Consider the following 17067-nt stretch of genomic DNA (forward strand, 5'->3'; position numbering starts at 1 on the left):
GATTGGAAAACTTGATATTCAATTGTGAAGCACAAATTACTTTGTTTCTCAGCTGTAAATATGTGTATAAATTACTGATTATGTCTGTATAAGCCATATGCTAAATAATAATGATCCATTTGAGAAGGATAATTTGATTTGGACAACTTCGTCCTGGACGAACCCCCAATTCACTATCAAGCTGGCCATGGATTCTGGAATAGAGTATCTTGGAGAAAATTTTATAGGTGATATCTAGCAAAGAAATTCCCTGATAGTTTCTATGGATTTTTTATGGATTGGATATACAATTGCAACATTCCATTCTTCAGGCAATTTTTCTGTATTACAAATATCAAGGAGATGTTTATGTAGATTCTGAATAGTCTGTATATTAGCATTCTTCCAGAGTTCTGCTACTAGATGATTTTCATCTGCTGCTTTAAAATTTTTCAGTGAATCAATAGCTGCACTTACTTCATCGTAAAGCAGTGGTACGACCTTCTCCAAAGGTGTTATATTTCTGGGAAATAGATCAAACTCAAAATAATTTTCAGGTTCATCACTATTAAGTAATGTAAAAAATAGTCCTTCATCTCTCATCTTCACCTTTGTAAATAACATTTAGAGTTGTAACTCGAGGTTGGCTCAATGCCGTAAAATAACAGCCAGAGAACATCTTGAGGCAAACACATTTCACAATCTCATTTTTCATCATATCATTATTTCATTTATCACCTTTCCAGATCACATATGGGATCACATCTGGAATTGTAAACCCTGACCACGGTCAGAATCTTGATCACTGATCAATAATCATCATCATAATAATAATAAAATAATAATAAAATAATAATTAATAATAATAATAATTAGGGCTCGGATTCGAGCACATTAGCATATTTTTTTCCTCACTAGTACACACTGGAAGAAGCCTTTCAGTGGTATTTTCATCTCTCTGGGACCAACAGAATTTAAATTTATCGAGCATATAAATGCATAAAACCACGGTTTTTAGAATAGAAGCATATAAATGCATATTCTTGTTGTTTTTTGTCTAAATAGTTTGTTTTCCTTCGAATCCCCCCCCTCCCCCCGAATTCGGGCCCTGACCATCCATAACCCATTCGCCTCACATTTAAATACCATAGGAGTTCACTAAGAAATCACATTTAAATACCGCTCTGCGGCCGTCGGCATCACACTATTATTTAGAAAATCATACAAAACCAACCAGTAAATATTCCTTTCTGAAAATTTGCATGCATGATAAAGAAGTAATAAACTTACCAATGCCGCTATTTTAGTACGTCTGCTGGGTGTGATACACCTCAAAACATTCTTCTAAGTGAAGAGCTACACCACACTTTCTGCACTGCCAGCAACTTCCGCTTCTTTTACCCCGGCTGTAGCACACAACACACCTTCCTGTGACTTTTGATTTCTTCTCTGTAGGGGAAATACGCATGGGAAAGTGGGCCCATGATTTAGCTTGTAATCTGGTTGGGGTGGTGCTCGCTGAAGGTCGACCTCGAACCGAGTACTCCGGCAACTGAACAGTCTCTAGTAGCTGCTGCGCACTGCTAGTTCGGAAGTCCGTGTAGCTCGTCTTTCTGTTAGCAGCGATCTTGTGATACACAGTGAAGGAATTGAAAATACACATATCTAGGAGATAAAAGAATATTTTCCTATATCCTTTCACTGTGCGTCGCATGACGGGGAACAGAGCTGTAACCTGATCCTGAAGGTCAACACCACCCATCCCCTTCTGGTATTCAAGGCCACACTTAGGCTTTATCATTTCTTCCCTCGGGGTTTGTCCTCTCTTTCACCTGAGTTTGCCTGTCCCTGTCATGTCAGCTGATTTGTGTTTAGTGGTGAGAAAGCAAACATCCTTGTTATCTTTCCACTTCACACACAACATACTGTTGGCAGCCCACGTCTCATACTCTCCACGTTTTAGTTTCTTCTTACTAATATCGCGAGGCATGTCTTTTAGATTCTGTCTAACAGTTCCAATTACATTCATCTGCTTGTCGTGTAGCCTTTTGAATAAATCTGGGGAAGAATACCAGTTATCTAAAAACAACGTATGTCCTCGGCCTAACAAGGGTTCACACATGTTGAGCACGACGTTTGTACTCGCTGGCAGACTTGGATCCGTTACATCATCACCTACATCAATTTTGAAAGACAGACGGTAGCCAGAACTTGATTCACAAATTTTGTAAATTTTTATTCCAAACCTAGAACGTTTAGACTTATTACACTGGACATATGAAAGGCGGCCTCTGAATTTCATTAGACTTTCATCTAGAGCAATGTCTTGTGAAGGTAAATATAATTTTGAAAATTTGGAGCAGAAATGTTGTATTATAGGCCTAATCTTTCTTAGTTTGTCACTACTATCGACTTGTTCATCGTCAACAAAATGTAAAAATCGTGAAATTATAATAAATCTTCCCCTGCTCATGGTTTCACGAAAAATAGGAGTGTTTATACACCTGTTTTTACTCCAGTATAACTGTATTCTTGACTTTCGCACTTGTGACATTAGTATAACTAACGCAAAATATGCCCTAATTTCGTCGGGTGTAGTCTCAAACCATTTGTCATCGTCTTTCAACTTTTTTCTGTCAGGATTGCTCAACTGTTTTGCTGCATATGAATTTGTCTCGACAGATATATTGTCAAAAAAAGGGTTCATGTATTCACAAAAAACTGAGAGTTCAGATAGTGGCATGCGTATCAAACTTTTTCAATAAATTTTCACTAACCCCACTGTATTCACTAAACTTATGTACAACAGGTTTATTGTCAATTTTTGTCCAGTTCCAGTCAGTCAAGTTAGTCTGTGCCGAGGTACAAGCTCGTTTCGAAAGACTCGGCACACCGTCGTTATTTGCTTCACTTTCCGTGTCATCAGAACTATTATACGCATCGCTAGTACTCGAACTAAGGACTTCAGGGTCTATTTCGTCATCACAAACATCACTGCCTTCAATATCACTCTCTAAAACACTATCTATTAGCTTTCGTATTCCTTCTTCATCAACACCAGCATATCTGCTTGACGCCATGATGGCAACTGACAAGAGCGAAATTATGTGAAAAAAGATTCTCTTATCTCTTGTTCCGGAAGTGTGCGAGAACCTGGTGAAAGGGAAAAAACCGAAGCCACATGTGTAAACTTCAGCTCAGAATGCATACAAGTGGCGTCTGTGGGTTATTGACTGAACTATATGGATTGATGTACAGCTGTGCATCGCTGCGAGCAGAGCTCGTCATTTGATTCATATGCCACGAGTAACTATGACAAGCTAGGGTCGTCAAATGATGCGATTGGGTTAAGGCTCTAAAACAGAAATAATTATTCAAAAGCCTATCTGGTGCGAATAATAGAACCGCAGGTTTTTAACCTTTAGTGAGGTCATTCACACACCCTAATTGGCCTCTGCCAGATTAGAGTGCGACTCGTCAGATAAGCTCTGGAAGCTCCAAGCATCCTTTCACTTTGAAATATGAGGCATTTTAGTGGTGTGCCTATTTTGGGAACCAGTATTGTTTATGTGGCTTTTCCCATGAAATGGTGGAAGATCCGACCCGGTCAAGTACAGTTTCTGCTTTCTACTCTCAGTTCGTAATTGTATCCGTACATACCTATCGAGTTCTTGTGATTTCTAAGTACGTGATGCCTAAAGTTAAGGGATCTCCGAGTGTTTTACTCCGACGATGTACAAAATAAGATCCCGACTCGTTTTCTATTGACGGGAAAATTCTTTTCTGCAAAATATGCGAAAAAGAGGTAAGTTCTTATTGACATTTTTACATCATCTACATTCTTAAAGATATTACTGGTCAAACAGTTGAAATTTCAAGTAAGCCGTATGTGCAGCATACGGTGCCTACTTACTAGGTAAGTAGAGAGAAGGCTAAGAATTCGGAGTGTAGACCCGTTAGATCCTCAGATTTTACATTTCCGAGACAGAAATTGATGGAAATTCTAAGTTCCCATGGAGGGAATTAGATTCTTTTCCACCAATAGAGCATATCAAAAATCAGATAAAAAATTAGATGGTTGGCTTTTCCGGCGTTTGCTCTATTAACCAGCGTTTCGTCTTAGGTCTGACACTAGACTCTTCAGAGTGGGATGTGTCAGACCCTACCCACTGACGCTGGGGTGTATGCAGGTGAACATATCAGAAGCTTATTTATGAAGCACAGTCTGATAACTGCATACGGGAGATAAAACTCCACAATGGAATTAATGCCCGCCTAGCAATTCCAAGGAATTTCCATTTGGAATTGCTAGGCGGGCATTAATTCCATTGTGGAGTTTTATCTCCCGTATGCAGTTATCAGACTGTGCTTCATAAATAAGCTTCTGATATGTTCACCTGCATACACCCCAGCGTCAGTGGGTAGGGTCTGACACATCCCACTCTGAAGAGTCTAGTGTCAGACCTAAGACGAAACGCTGGTTAATAGAGCAAACGCCGGAAAAGCCAACCATCTAATTTTTGATCTAATACAGAAATTGATGTTTGGATTTGCTGGTTTTTCATGGGATCGTTAAGAGGGTGCTCATATTTCTACTGCAATATTTGAAAATAATTTCATAGTCCACAATGGTTTATATTTGTTCATTCAATGTATTTTTTTCTCACTTATGCGTACCTACCTATTTATTTTCAGATCAAGATTTCGAAGGGTATTCAATTTTCCCAACATAAAGCCACAAGTGGGCACTCAGCAAAAGTCAAAGAATTTAAAATAAGGAAATCGAAGAAACAAGCGCTGATACAAACTTTGTTCAATCAGCAACAGCACTCGGACGAGTTCTCTTCCAGAGTTTGTAGGGCGTTTTTAAGCGCCAACATCATAAATTTTCCAGCTAACTCATTCCTGGTTGCCAGCGTTAGTGCTAGGTACCAACTGATGAGCCCAACCTAGCACACGAGGGCGAAACGCTGGCAACCAGGAATGAGTTAGCTGGAAAATTTATGATGTCCAATAACGGACCATTTATATTGGTATCAACATACCCCTCTACAAGGTCGAACATGCTGAGATTAGAGCTCTCTTCAAGGACTTTCCAGGAAGAGAGTTGCCTCACGAGTCGACCCTACGTAAAAATTACGTTTCTTCAGAGTATGAAAAGGTATGAATTCATGCACGATTGCCGTATTCCGCATTCTCGTTTAAACAATTTAGAAGTAATTTTAACATGGATCTGGCTCTGTCGTAATGAAGGTAATCTCTCGATAATACCTTCATCACACGAAGAATATTCATTCAGGTACTTTCTTCACCAGGTTCTACACACAATCAGGGACGACATCGGGAGCCACCCAATTTGGTTATCTATCGACGAGACCACAGACAGTTGTGGAAGATACATGGCCAACGTTATTGTTGGAAAACTCAGTCCCAGTGAACAAGGGCCACCTAATTCTGTGCAGGGAGCTAGATGTGACAAACTATGGTACCATTGTGCGAACAGTGCGGCAGCTCTGCGTAAGTATTTTTTTTTTAATTTAGTTTTCGAGCGTTTTGCCAAAGAAGAATAAGTACAGTCTGGCTATAATTTCAATGCATTCTACGTATGCTCAGTGAAGACTCTGATAGTTCTGATAGTTCAATATCTCTTACAGTCGTACGACATGTCAGAATCCCATTAACTGAACGGTTCATCCTTCATTTTATGCATTCCTGTTTCAGGCTTGCTGTGGCCAACCTTTTCAGATGAGGAGGTAAACAAAGTACTCGTATTGGTGACTGACGCTGCTCCCTACATGATTAAGGCTGGGAAGAGCCCCAAGCTTCTCTACCTGAAGATGTTACATGTTACTTGTCTTGTCCATGCAATGCACAGACTTGCTGAGGAGCTGCGTGAAAAATCGTCCGGCGTCAACAGAGTCATGTCCTCAGTGAAGAAAATTTTCGCCAAGGCTCCTTCTCGCGTCCGTGCCTTCAAGACGATGCATCCAGAGCTCCCTTTACCTCCCAAGCCCATACTGATGCGATGGGGAACTTGGATCTTGGCTGCCTTGTATTACGCTGAATATCATAGGGCAATTGAAGAGGTAAGACTATTTGAAATGTTTAAAATCTTCTCATTTAGGAGGTTTTCTCTATCATTCTTTTCATATCTTTAATCACTCCATCATACAACGCCTAATTTTGTAATTTTCTCAGTTATACCCCACGGCTAATGTTTTTCATTTATATTTTTTCCAGGTGATCAATACGTTTGATGAGGCGGACAGCAAGTACATCGCAAAAGCTAAGGCTGCTTTTAAAATGGAGGGCTTGATGCCATCCTTGACTTTCATAAAAGCCTACATGAGCGTCATTCCTGAGGCCACCCTAAAGTTGGAATCGCGAGGGATGGAGTTGGTTGAAGTGGTCGCTACAATACAAGGAGTCATCCAAGAAGCCGACTCATGGCCTGGAGAGACTAGGAAAACTGTGAAACAAAAATTGGACTTCGTGCTGGCTCGAAATCCCGGTTGGAGTGCAACGTTGGACTTGGAAAGGATGCTGCATGGCGAGTCTGCACCATCAGAGGATTTTCCGAACTACTCTGCACAAGAAGCAGCATCATTCAAGTATTTACCTCTCGTGTCAGTTGACGTCGAAAGATCGTTCTCATCATTGAAACTTTTATTGACTGATTTAAGAAAATCATTCAAAACTGAAAACATAAAAAAAATTCTTGTTGTACAGAGCAATGCAGATCTACTTCATTGACTCGCCTAATTCTGAACATCTTTTAAATGAACTTTTAAACTGTAACTTTTATAAGAAAACTTCTCATATATATGCTTGAAAATTAAATGCAAGTATATCGCAGTGTATCATACATAAATTAGAAAATACAGCTCATATATAAAGATATGTTATTGGTTTTTTCGTTTCACTTTCCTTTCTATAGTTTTTAACGGTGTTTTTTGAGCATATTCTGCATATTTAACAGCATATAATGGGTTTTTCAAGCATATCTATGAAGCATATAATGTTTTTTTTCAAGCATATCTATCGAGCATATAATACATGGTTTTTGAGCATATCTGGAGATTTTATCGAGCATATCGATCAGAGCCCTAATAATAATAATAATAATAATAATATAAATAATAACAATAATATTGCTTTTATGCCCCACTAACTACTTCTTTTACCTTTTTTGGAGATGCTGAGGTGCCAGAATTTTGTCCAGCAGGAGTTCTTTTATGTGCCAGTAAATCTACCGACACGGCGCTGACTTATTTGGGTGCATTACAATAACACTGGACTGAGCCAGGATTGAACCTGTCAACTTGGGCTCAGAAAGCCAGCGCCTCAACTATCTGAGCCACTCGGTCTGGCTAGATACAGTTATCATCAAGGATTGGAAGATGCATGTGACAACACTGAAAAACTGTAGGAAGGGGATTTTCACAAGAACTTTTAATAAACTTTAGAGACAATGACTCTGCCTCCGATGTAAGTGATGATGAAGACAAGAAAACAGGAGGAGGATGAAGTAGTAGTCCTAGCTGTTCCTCTGTATGGGGTTTCAACATTTCAGTTGATAAGGTAAAGTTTTGTTATTCTCTAAATGTAGTGTACTCTCTTCCGCTTCACTCGCTGTACCAAAAGCCATCTTCTCCGCAGAGATTAATAACAGTGCTAAGATGGGTTGACTCGATAAATGAAAACGGGCTCCTGTGAATTTATTTATTTATTTATTTATTTTTACCTGATAAAGATGCCACTGGAAATCTTACTCCCAATGGCAGCAATGTAGGTTACATATTATCAAATAATAAAGTGTTGCATGGTTGAGTATTGCGTTCACAAATAACTTCTGTACGACATCTTCTAGGAGATATTGCTTTATACCTGTCTCATTTTGTAATTATAACCATTTGTGAACTTCGTTGTAAGCATGGATAATCGTAGGATTAGGGATTTTTGTCATATACATGCATTTCAATTTGAAGTGCATTGTGTTTAAGGATAACATCGTGTGTACAATGCGAGCACAGAATTGTGTTGAATCCCTCTTTCTGTCACCAGGGTGCTAAAGAGACAACAGCACTCAGCACTCTACTGGGCGAACCCATTTTCATAATTGTTCTGCGTTTGATATATTAGTAGTGTTTCCAAACATTTCTTTCCTGAAATAAGAATTATTTAAAGAAATTTACTAGTAAAAAACTATCAGAATGAAAAACAGAAAGGCCCAGACAGTGTCAGAGTTGCAAACGTATATTTAAATACTTCATTTAAGATTTTACAAGCATTATATTTATCACTAAGATTATTTTAAAACACAAACTAGTTATAAGTAGTTCATATTGATCCCCCTAAATTATGTATGAAGGTTTCTACTATACTTAAATCCACTATGTTAAAAAAAAATGCTAACTCTCTTACCCCTATTACCATGTAGGAAGGCCATTTTTGAATTATATGGGTTATAATTCTGCTGAGAATTGATGGAAAGCAGGTTGCTCTCTGAGAGGGTCACCATGTTTCCCGAACTGACCCGACTGCCTAATGAAAGACCGCTAGGAACCTTCTGGATGGGTTGTGATCCGATATTGTTGTGTAGCTCTGGCCTCCCCTGGTGATAGTTGATGTAATTACCATCTCGCAGAGCTGCCACGTTGTGCATGCTTGTACTTAGGATTGGCATCGGACCATCATGGTATGATTTTATTACAGCCTGCAAATAACAGACACACAAGCTTTCAAAATTTGAATGAGTATAATTATCACTCTCGAGTCCAAGCCCTTATTTCATATTTGTCCCCAGAATGCTAGTGATTTTAGTGATTTTCAAAAAAATTCTGCTTCTGACGTACTCAATGGAAACCTTTGGTACACCAACTGAAAGGTGCAGTTACAGCATTTACAGCATTCAAATACTCAGAATAGTGGAAAAGTATTGCTATGTTCTTTATCACTATGTAAAGTGAAAAAAATAAAAAGGAATTTCAACATATCTGTTTCTCTATTAATGTTTTATGAAAGTGATACAAGCTATACATTAACTAAATTATGCTACGTATTAACTAACTCACAATCTATTATACTGTTCCTTGGTGTGGTAAACAGTATCCCTTATTGATATTTTCAATACAAACCCCAGGCATAAACTTTGAAAAGTTGTATTCAAAACACTACAATTTAGGCCTACTCAAAATTATTTACAACACACAACATTCAAATACATAAGCAGTACCTCCTAATTCATCTATTTCCCTATTAGAGTTGTTTATATCGCCTTCTCCATTAATTATTTTATCCATTTCATATTTCCTTAGCATTTTTTGTGATCACAGATAATAAATTACATTCTGCACCACATTTTTGATTCATAAAAAAAAAATAACAAAAACTACTATCAAGTGCCATATGGGTGAGGATTTTAAATTCTTATTTTCAAGTTCATACAAATTTAAAGCTTGAAAATGTTGGAAGAATGGGGCCTGTAGAATCTATGGGCAGGGGCACTACTGTGTTAAAATTCAAAACAGAACTGAGGTGAAAATTGTCAACTTGCTGATACTGTCCTCTTTCTCATTATATGTCTGACAATGTAATGCATCTTACATATCAATAATTCAAACTTCAAGTGATATTTAACTTTAACCAAAAGATTATTTTTACATATATACAGTACAATCAATTGTGTTTTTGTCTTTTTATGATACATTTATTTTGAAAAATACATAAGTGCCTGTACATAAAACAACCAAACTTTGGAAATAACTCTTTAGGAAGCTTACCTGCAGCCTAGTTAGGTTTTTCTCATTCAAAGTACTCCCCTCCTCTTCCACTTATGGAAGCATTCCTGATATGCAATTCAGGGGATCACGCACAGTTCCGCCTGTGATTTCAATCTGATCCTTTCAACTGACTTAAACCATCATGTTATCAGGGTGAATTTCAGTTTGAGGAATAGAAAAATATCTGCTAGGGCAAGGTAGGGTGAGTATGGCGGATAGGAAAGCAGTCTTCAGCTTCATCAAAAATTCACAAATCAGCAGAAATGCATTAGCTGGTGCATTGTCATGCTCAAGTTTCCAGGAATTGTTTCTCCACAAGTCTGGTCTTTTTCTCCTGACACTTTCTCTCAAATGTCTCAAGGCTTTAAGACAATACTAGCGGTCCAACGTTTCACCTGCATGTAGGAATTCAATGTCAAAAAAGACCAACAACACTTACATATTTAACCTGACCTGCCATGCTTTCTTTGGTTTTGGTAAATTTTCTTCACACCACTGTGACAGTTGCCTTTTATTATTTTTATTTTTTATAAACCCACATTTCATCATCAGTTATAATTGTCTTCATGAAGTCCTCACCTTCGTTATTATGATTCAAAAGTTCTTGACAGAAACTATAATCTCGTTTTGGGCCTCCATTACAATTATAATAAGTAGATACAATATTTGGCCCTTAATCAGGAGTTGTGTAAAGAGCTTTAAGCTTTTCAAAACATTCCTAATTTTTAAGTGAGAATTTCACAACATCCCGTTGAGAAGGCTGTCCTGAACATGGGCCAACAACTGTTGACACCCCTTGAAATGCTGGAACCACTCATAACACCACATAGGACTTGGTGATTGCCATTAACTGTTTTCATCATTTGGTACGTCTTCTCTGCAGTTTGAAGCAAAAGCAAATGTTGATATTTGGCTTGAAAAATTCAAGACATTTCAACTATCACAAATGGCTAGTTGTCATACTTAGAAAGGATACCAATTACTGGATATCACCAAGACTTCGCGTTAATGCAATATTTTCAAAGTTCAGAGCTTTTTAAACAGGCTTTGTTATTTTACGAATGCCCTGAGTAAAAATGTGTTCTTCAGTTTTTAGTGTAAATTTTCAGGTGCAATTATGTATCCATTATTCTCATTTTGTACAAAAATTCCTAATCATCGAAACAACTGAAAATGTATTCTATGACTTCACTTGAAATACATTTCTACTGTATTTTATCTTCAATAATTTTTATAACATTACAGTATATACAGTGAAACCTCATTAAGACGTTTCTGCGGGGGACAAGGAAAAAGAACGTGTTAAGCGAGAAAACGTACTAATGAATATACGAATAAAAACTATCCAACAGGGATATGGAAACACTAGGTGCAATTTTTCTGACATGAGGGCATTTTACATCGTGTATCCACGGGTACAGCGAAAACTATAGGCCTATCTATCATTTCTAAAGATGAGAGAAAATTATTAAAAGGTGTGAAAAACACGAGAGAACAAATATGAAAACAATTTCTGCTGGAGATTATAAAATAAGTACCGGTACACTGAAAGGTGTGAAAAACATCAGACAACAAATATGAAAACATATGCACAGGGGCCAACAAAAATATCTAAGTATTAATGTGGATCACACTGTTTCTAAAACAAATGTTAGTAGAAACCTTTTATTTCAAAGCAGTAGGTTATTAAACATTATTTTCTAGTCACACTCTTCGACAATGAATTGAAGGTTACATATGACCACGTGCAACTGAGAGGAATGACTTTGGCTGCCATTTTGAATTGAACAAAACATCGACCAACTTGAGTGATCGACCTCTGTAGATGGTGCTGTCTCTGCGCACTTATGCCAGTCCACTTCGACAGATTTTAATTTTGTCTTCATTAATTTATTAAGGAATTTCACATTTTCCGTGTCCATAACTATGCTATCAAAAGAAATACGCACCACGCTAGTCAATTTCACACAATTATGCTCGTAATCCAGAAAAAGCTTACCGTATCATGCGATAAATATTAGCTACACTTCACTGTACCACTCAACACAAAATACATTTCTACCTTCTGAATGGAATGCGAAATACAAGCACAAACAGGCTCACTCTGCTATTCAGCAATCTTGCTGCTAACCGGCAAGCAAAACTGAACATTCTGAGGCTAATGGCTCGCTCCCCAAAGGTGTTACACATCCTTTGAAGTTCAGGAAGGCCTTTTTCCGTAATCACGCAACTGAGGCGATGGCTCTTACCCAAGTTGGAAAACACGTTTCTTTCAGAAGGGATGACAAATACAGTAACATTTTCAGGTCTAGGAAAAATGTGATCGTACTAAGCGGTAATAGTGAAAATTTGTGATGCGATAAGTGAGGTATTTTGATATAGATTTAATACAATGAAAATCGGGACTTCGAATTTACGACGTGCTAAGCAGGAAAAAGTGTTAATGAGGAACGCACTAACGAGGTTGGTTTAATCATTAGCAACTAAGTGAATTGGCCGTGCAGTTAGGGCCACATAGCTGTGAGCTTGCATTCGGGAGATGGTGGGTATAAATCTCACCGTCGGAAGCCCTGAAGATGGCTTCCTGTGGTTTTCCATTAGCTTCCTTCCCACTCATATCCCTTTCCTATCCCATCATCACTGTAAGAGCAATTTTATTTCAGTTATATTTTGATATCCATGAAAATGCGGACCAAACTGAAATCGACCAAGAAGAAGAGAGTGACATAGGTTTGCATTACTGACAAAAATGCTCTCCAAGATTTTGGGGAAAGAATAAAGCCAAAACTCCAGCAAGTACAGGAGGAAGGATCAGCCTCCCAAACATGGGATAACCTCAAGTCAATCATTAACTCTTCTCTCCCTGAACCATTTATTAATTCTTCCCAAGCTAAGCACCCCTGGATATCTAAACACCACTCTACTGCTGATAGAAGAGCGGAGCATACTGAAGAAACGTGGCATTCAAACCAAGTAAGACGAAGAAGCATACAGTGAACTTTGCCGTGAAATACAGCGCAATTGCAGAACTGACAAGACACGGTATCTCACCAGAATTTGTGATGAAATAGACCAACATCATAGGCTGAATCAAACTTTTGATCTTTTTAAAAAAGTCAACAGCATTACTCGTGAGTTCAAACCACGCACATGGTTGATTGAAGATGAAGATGGCAAACTTATTACTGATAAGAACAAAGCAATAGAGAGGTGGAAACAATACTGTGAAATGCTGTATTGCAAAGGAAATAATTCTGCCAAACAGGAAATTTCTATGAGGTATGACAAAGAACCTGATATTTTATTCATTGAAATTGTGAATGCTGTCAATCATTTGAAGAACAACAAAGCCCCAGGTATGGATGGTATTTCGGGAGAAATGCTGAAAATGATGGAGGAGGAGGGCATGCGTTTTACATTCGGTATGCAATATGGTGGGAAAAACTCGTGAATGGCCCAAGGACTGGACAACATCAATACTAATCCCTCTTCACAAAAAGGGGTCTATAAGGGATTGTTCCAATTATCGTACAATCGCATTAATATCCCATGCAAGCGAAGTTCTGCTCTACATAATAAATCAACGCCTAAAACCATTCCTGCAAACTCAGATATCCGCAGAACAAGCAGGCTTTGTTGCAGGTAAAGGAACACGAGAATCTATCCTGAACACGAGACAGATAATTGAGAAATGTCGCGAGTTTTGTGTCCCTGCCTTTATTTGCTTCCTGGACTACAAAAAGGCCTTTGATTGTGTTATGTGGGACAAGTTGTGGCAGGTGCTAAAGGAATTTGGGGTTCCACTGCATTTAATATTGTTACTGAAAAGTCTGTATAAAAACCACGCAGCAACCATAAAGGTGGATGGTGATCTCTCAGACATTTTCAATGTGACAAATGGAGTGAGGCAAGGTTGTATATTATCACCTCAACTCTACAACATCTATGCAGAGTGTGTCATCAAAAGAGCTCTCAATGGCTGGAATGGTGGAATCTCGATTGGTGGCAGAAAAATTAATAACCTGCGCTTTGCATATAATACTTCCCTCATCGCTGGTAGTGAAGAGGAACTTCATGACCTGCTTACAAGGGTGAAGAACACTAGTCTTCAGTACGGTCTAGAGATAAATATCAAAAAGACCAAACTAATGGTAGTTGATTGGCAAGGTCAAATCCAACTTACGGGATGCCTAAAGGACCTGGTTATAGTTAAGGAATTTGTATACTTGGGGTCTGTCATCAATGACACGGGAAGCTGTGATAAAGAGGTAAAAAGAAGTATTGTCTTAGGTCGTGCTGCAATGGTTAAACTTACCATGATCTGGCAGAACTGGGCAATATCAAAAGCCACGAAGATGCGCTTGGTAGAATCACTAGTGTTCTCCGTCTTTTTGCACGGCTGTGACACCTGGACCGTGAATGCTAAAGACAAAAAAACGCATTGATGCCTTTGAGATGTGGTGTTGGCAGAGAATGCTACGTGTACCCTGGACAGAAAGAAGAACTAATGTTTCCAATCTAGACGAACTCTGCATCAAGAAACGCCTATCTTCCTGTGTGAGTGAGCGTTACCTCCAGTTCCTTGGCAACATTCTAAGACGAGACGGAGAGAACTTGGAGAAGGTAATTTTACAAGGCAAAATTGAAGGCAGTAGACCACGAGGAAGAACAGCAAGCAGATGGATAGATCAGGCATAGAAGATCACTGGACTACCACTTCAGATCATATTAATGAAATGAGAAAAACGCTCGGGATGGAGACATCTTGTCAAGGTTGCAACACGGAAATGATGGAGTTACGAGGTCACGACGCTCAGTAATGAGCACAACGACTAATGATGATGATATTTTGATTGTGGTTGACTGTGCTTTATCTAGTATTAACCTTTTGACGAGTGCGCACAGCATATGCCGTGCATTAATGCCGGCCGCATCCGAGTATGTTTTTGACTGGTAAACAACCTCTGGGGAGTAAGAATTTTTTTAAAAAAATACAATAAGCTTATTTATTACAACTTTGAGAGACTCTGAGACATATGAAAAGACATTTTGGACCAAGAAAACACTCTAATTTCAAATCTATAATATCGTCACTTGTGTCCATAAACTCCGTAGCATTACTTGTAATTTACAGAAGAAGAAACATTCACAGTTATATTTAGGACAACCACAAATATTTATAGCTACGAAGTGCACAAACATCTATCCACATCGGCTGCAATCGTAACACTGTTGTAACCTGTAGGCTAACGGCACGCCAAACTGTTACACTGTAGGGAGTATGCGCATTTCTGTCATCAGAGACCACCACCATACAGAACTAGGATTTGTATAGCGACACTATTCGAATAACTGAAAAAGTTCAAAAAAAATGCTGCCAGATGTCATATTACGCCAGTAAGCAGTTAAGTTCTTTGTACTAGCCTGAAACGACAAATGCCGTGCTCCGTCATGTGGGACCAAACGGCAAATTCCGTGTGCACTCTATTGACTGTCCTTAGGTGCACTCATCAACAGGTTAATTACGGTAGTATTGTGATTCTAATATATAATAATTGGTTTGGTGTAAGAGAAGGCCTAATGGTCTTAACTATGCCAATAAAGACATTATCTATCCATCTATTACCGAGCTCAATAGCTGCAGTCGCTTAAGTGCAGCCAGTATCATGTATTATACCAATATAAATGGTCCGTTACTGGACATTATAAATTAGCTGGAAAATTTATAATGTCCAATAATGGACCATTTATATTGGTATAATAAATTTACTCATTCAGAACAAATATTTCAGATTCCCTATGGGAATCAACATCAGTATCGTGTATTCGGGAGATAGTGGGTTCAAACCCCACTGTTAGCAGCCCTGAAGATGGTTTTCCAGGGTTTCCCATTTTCACACCAGGCAAGTGATGGGGCTGTACCTTAACTAAGGCCACGGCCACTTCCCTTCCACTTCTAGCACTTTCCTGTCCCATCGTCGCCATAAGACCTCACTGTGTCAGTGCGATGTAAAGCAACTTGTAAAAAAAAAAAAAAAAAAAAAAAAAACCTTTTTTCGCTAGTGGCTTTACATCGCACCGACGCAGATAGGTCTTATGGCGACGATGAGATAGGAAAGGCCTAGGAGTTGGAAGGAAGCGGCCGTGGCCTTAATTCAAGTACAGCCCCGTCATTTGCATGGTGTGAAAATGGGAAACCACAGAAAACCATCTTCATTTTTTTTTATTTTTTTTTTTTGCTAGGGGCTTTACGTCGCACCGACACAGATAGATCTTATGGCGACGATGGGATAGGAAAGGCCTAGGAGTTGGAAGGAAGCGGCCGTGGCCTTAATTAAGGTACAGCCCCAGCATTTGCCTGGTGTGAAAATGAGAAACCACGGAAAACCATTTTCAGGGCTGCCGATAGTGGGATTCGAACCTACTATCTCCCGGATGCAAGCTCACAGCCGCGCGCCCCTGACCGTACGGCCAACTCGTGTAAAAAAGAAAATACTAGTAATAAAGCCAGTTGCATGGAAAAATACAACAAACTCCAGGGAAAAACCTTCTTGGCAATTTTCTTAACTGAAAAGAAAAAATACACAAGTGATTGTAGGTTATCCTAACTGAAAACAAAAAGAAGTATGGACCCTTTCTGAGCATTTCCCGTTCCACTTTTCCAATATATTTTGAAGTGGCCTACATGATGTTGCCAACTGACAACAGGAGTGCTTAAAGTGGTGGTGGTGGTGATTATTGTTTTAAGAGGAAGTACAACTAGGCAGCCATCCTCTATAGCTTTCTTCACAGTCATTCCTGATATACAATGCTTTTAAATAAACTGAACAATAACGTTTATGGAATAAAATTTTGGATGCAAAATGTATGTAGTTTTTTGGGCTGGGTAATCAATTAAAATAAGCCTTACCTTAATTTCTTTAATGATTAAGGATATAGATTTTTCCCTTTTCTGGTGGATTTTTCTAAGAAAAAACTGTGCCTTTCTGAGACTTTTCCTTTGAACCCACTTAGCAAGAGTTTTTGAACAACATAAAAATAACTGTAATGGGGTACCTGACATGGTTTATATACAGTAAAACCTTGTTAAGACATTTCTGCAGGGGACAATGAAAGAGAATGTGTTAAGCAAGAAAATGTACTAGATTGAATATACAAAAAAATTATTATTTATATTTCTTGATACTTCCTTGAAGGAATTGTAGTTCAATCCATTGATTGGTCGGCTTGGTATGTAGACGCCTTGGAATGTCTGTGTCATTGTTGAGACGGTTGTGGAAACACTTAAAATGAAGATGTTGTTTTT

The 17067-nt window shown here is 38.5% G+C and overlaps 1 protein-coding gene across 3 annotated transcripts in view; it reads right to left on the reverse strand.

Moving 5' to 3' along the window:
* Graf (GTPase regulator associated with FAK) overlaps positions 1 to 17067 on the reverse strand; it is a 711082-nt gene that overhangs the window by 56871 nt on the left and 637144 nt on the right. For all 3 annotated transcript variants that reach the window (XM_067142923.2, XM_067142924.2, XM_067142926.2), the window contains one exon: positions 8404 to 8695. In XM_067142923.2, coding sequence (XP_066999024.2) covers positions 8404 to 8695 — 292 coding nt within the window. The remainder of the gene's footprint in view (positions 1 to 8403; positions 8696 to 17067) is intronic.

This window comes from Anabrus simplex, chromosome 3 (genome assembly GCF_040414725.1).
Source record: "Anabrus simplex isolate iqAnaSimp1 chromosome 3, ASM4041472v1, whole genome shotgun sequence".
NCBI classification, from domain to species: domain Eukaryota; kingdom Metazoa; phylum Arthropoda; class Insecta; order Orthoptera; family Tettigoniidae; genus Anabrus; species Anabrus simplex.